The 819-nt window shown below is 42.7% G+C and overlaps 1 protein-coding gene across 1 annotated transcript in view; it reads right to left on the reverse strand.

The window, feature by feature from the left end:
- Nucleotides 1-61: 61 nt before the first annotated feature.
- The window catches only part of LOC119593800, a 1,260-nt gene continuing 502 nt past the window's right edge, over nt 62-819 (reverse strand). The window contains exons 2-3 of the mRNA XM_037942828.1: nt 495-732; nt 62-357 (exon numbers count right to left, since the gene is read on the reverse strand). Coding sequence (XP_037798756.1) covers nt 267-357; nt 495-732 — 329 coding nt within the window. The 3' untranslated portion in view covers nt 62-266. The remainder of the gene's footprint in view (nt 358-494; nt 733-819) is intronic.

Genomic DNA, 819 nt, shown 5'->3' on the forward strand with positions numbered 1-819 from the left:
AAAACGAAAGAGAGGATAAACAATGATTTCACTTTACGTCAGGACAGCCCAAAACAGTACATAAACAAAACAATTTATTTACAGCATAAATTAGATAGAATATAGTAAAAAAAAGCTCGTCACATTAATCACATGTTCTGTTTTCTGTGACGACCAGGAGAAAAAATTACAGAAATTGAAAATATATTGTGAGAATAAATAATTTTCATAACAGGGTCTTCCTTCTGTAAACATATTCGATTCACGAATATTTATGCTCGCGGTTTCTACTGGAATTTGTTGACAGCATCCTCAATGAATTGCTGGACAGAGAAGGTAGTCTTTTCATCGTATGCTGGGGCAGGGGCACCGTAAGCGCTGTTGAATTTGAGATTAGAATTAATATAAGCTTGATTCAGTTGTCATAAAATTAAACACATCTTATCATCCAAAGATTATCTACAGAGAGAACAATTGCAGAAACCTTAAGCCTCCTCACACAAGGCGAAACTCACGTAGCGGGGGCGTAGTCGTAGGGCTGAGCAGTCTTGGCCGATGTCCCGAAGAGCCCCAGGAAAGACGAGAACAAGAGTATGCCGACGAAGATGACCCCGATATAGAAGAGGCTCTCGGCGCCGATGGTGAGAGAGGTGTCGTTGTCGTCGTAGAAAAGTCGTGCGTCCTCCTTGTGGGTGGTGTCAGCTGCGTGCGTGAGGGCAGCCATGGCTAGTAGGAGGGCGGCGAATGTGATTCCTGCAGAAGGACGGTTCAATGGTTGCCTCTTTTTCAGGATGCGAATATGGTTCGCAGAAATAACAGAAACAACAGAAATATGGGTGA

Source organism: Penaeus monodon, chromosome 32 (genome assembly GCF_015228065.2).
Source record: "Penaeus monodon isolate SGIC_2016 chromosome 32, NSTDA_Pmon_1, whole genome shotgun sequence".
Lineage (NCBI taxonomy): Eukaryota > Metazoa > Arthropoda > Malacostraca > Decapoda > Penaeidae > Penaeus > Penaeus monodon.